Source organism: Dichomitus squalens (assembly GCF_000275845.1).
Source record: "Dichomitus squalens LYAD-421 SS1 unplaced genomic scaffold DICSQscaffold_127, whole genome shotgun sequence".
Lineage (NCBI taxonomy): Eukaryota > Fungi > Basidiomycota > Agaricomycetes > Polyporales > Polyporaceae > Dichomitus > Dichomitus squalens.
Window position 1 is genome coordinate 366 of NW_006767009.1, and position 2,235 is coordinate 2,600.

General features: G+C 42.8%; 1 protein-coding gene across 1 annotated transcript; it reads left to right on the forward strand.

Moving 5' to 3' along the window:
- Positions 1-934: 934 nt before the first annotated feature.
- Positions 935-1,129, forward strand: DICSQDRAFT_16752 (uncharacterized protein; the record flags this gene model as incomplete). Its single annotated transcript, XM_007371589.1, has 1 exon — positions 935-1,129. A coding segment is annotated over one exon (195 nt), but the record flags the coding sequence as incomplete, so codon positions are not given.
- Positions 1,130-2,235: the final 1,106 nt, after the last annotated feature.

A 2,235-nucleotide genomic window follows, 5' to 3' on the forward strand; every position in this document is an offset into this window, starting at 1 on the left:
CCTGTTTTGGGCATGGTCACCGCATATATGCGCCGAAGTATGAAGGTACGTACATGGCTTGGGCGTCGCGCGATAAGCTATAGTCCATAAGTCTTTGTGTGTCTCGCCAGTAGTAGGTCTCCGCATCCCATCCATCGGTGAGTGCAAGTGTCCATCTGTCAGTGAGTCTATCCGGTTCCCTACAACATTGTAGTATGTAGCTATTGTAGTATACTCCACGCACGTCGTACCATTCCGTACCTTGTTTAGATTATGTCATATCCTCGCAATATCATCTTCTCAATTACGTGCCAAAATTGAGCGGAATTGCCATAGTGTGTGATTACATAACACACCTTATTCGTGCAATCTAGCAAACTTCTGACCCATTCAAGCATGCTTGAAGAGAGTCTTGAAAATCGAAGCTTTTCGAGGCAAGCGATTGTGTCAACTGGCTTTGATTGGCCTGATTCGCTTTGGATATAATATGCTATTCCTATTGGATAGCAGTGGAATCAGAGAGAACTTAGCATGCTTGTAACAATCGGATGGTCAACTTGGACGACATATTCTTGAATGGCTTTGAACATGCTGCAAGCCAATCAAAATGCAGTTTTGCTGATGTCAGAGGAGAGATGAGGAGGCTTTCCTGGACAGGAACGTGAAGAAGACGGTCAAACATGGTGGAGGAAGTGTTATGGTGTGGGGGTGCATCACATCGCGTGGAGTCAGACGTCTTCACCGCATCAATGGCATCATGGATGCAAAGAAGTACGTCGCTATTCTCGAGAAGTCCCTCTTGGGTACACTTCACGACCATCGCATCCCTCCCCGCTGCTTTATCTTCTAGCAAGACAATGATTGGAAGCACACGTCTCATCTTGCCACCCGCTGGTTCGAAAATCACAACATCATCCTACTCCCTTGGCCATCATCATCCCCTGACATGAACATTATCGAGCATGTCTGGGAGGAGTTAGACCGCCGTGTGCACCGTTGTTCCCCTCTTCCCCGGAATGTTGATGAGTTATGGGCTGCCTTGCAGGAGGAATGGTATAGGCTTGATACTGGTTATATACAGAAGCTGTACAATTCCATTCCCCATCGTGTTGAGGCTCTCAAGGCTGCTCATGGACTGCATACACGCTACTACATCTGTAAAAACCACCTTTGCGAGTTACACCTATTCAGTACAAATTAGCTCTTAATAGACACAGTAGTTGAATAGTGAAAAATAGTGCAAAATCGAGAGGTCCCCAAAAATAATTGCACTATTTTGCACTATTAATGCAAATTTGTGCAAAGTAGCACTATAGTAGACGGAAATAGTGCTACAGTAGACATTGATAGTAGTGGATAGAGTGGGTCCATAATTTCTGACTAGTGTAAAAATGCTTTATATGACCTCAAAACCATCTGTTTATAAGCCCCAGATGCATTTCAAGTGCTGGAAAAAAAATTATAAAAAAGTGTCCTCACCCAGTCTTGAACCCCCAACCCCACTTTCAGATAACACTTCTATTCCGAAGGGGTGCTCTATACCACTACACCACCAGAGCTTACATAGATCCTCTCCACAAGTACTATATATATCCATCACTGCTGGACTTGGGCAAAGTGGTGACACCTCACCTTGAGATTCACCTGCTGAGGCTTGCATATGTGTAATGTCTGGGACTATGTATATAATATGGAGTGTGCTATAGAGCATGCTTTATGGTCTGAATGCTGTGCTAACAGCCTAGTCCTATACATGATAACAAGTTCTATGTTGAGTTGTGCCCTCAAATATAAGTCAGCTATTATGGTGATTTTGCAGCTATAGAGGTGTGTAATGCTTGAGTTGAGAACTATGAGCTATAAATAAAGGATTGTCATCTTATTTGAGTCTCTCCTAAATGAGTAGTGCTAAAATAGCGCAAAATAGTACTACAGTAGTGCAAAATAGCGAAAATTAGAGGACCGCATTTGCAGTAGTGCTATAGTAGTATCATGTTGGCACTACATGGCACTATAGAAAAAGAGATAGTGAAGAGTAGTTATAACTAGTACCAAGTATACTAATTAGTGCTTAGTTGCACTACTGAAGAAGTGCGTCTGAATAGTAGCTCTAATGTAGATGTCATCTCTGCTAACACTTGCTAATATAGATGAGATTATCTGAATAGTGATAATTAGTGTCAATTCGCAAAGGCTGTTTTTCCAGATGAACCTGACCCTAGCATTTCCAGTGGGCCTTTGTATCCCTCTTTGTGA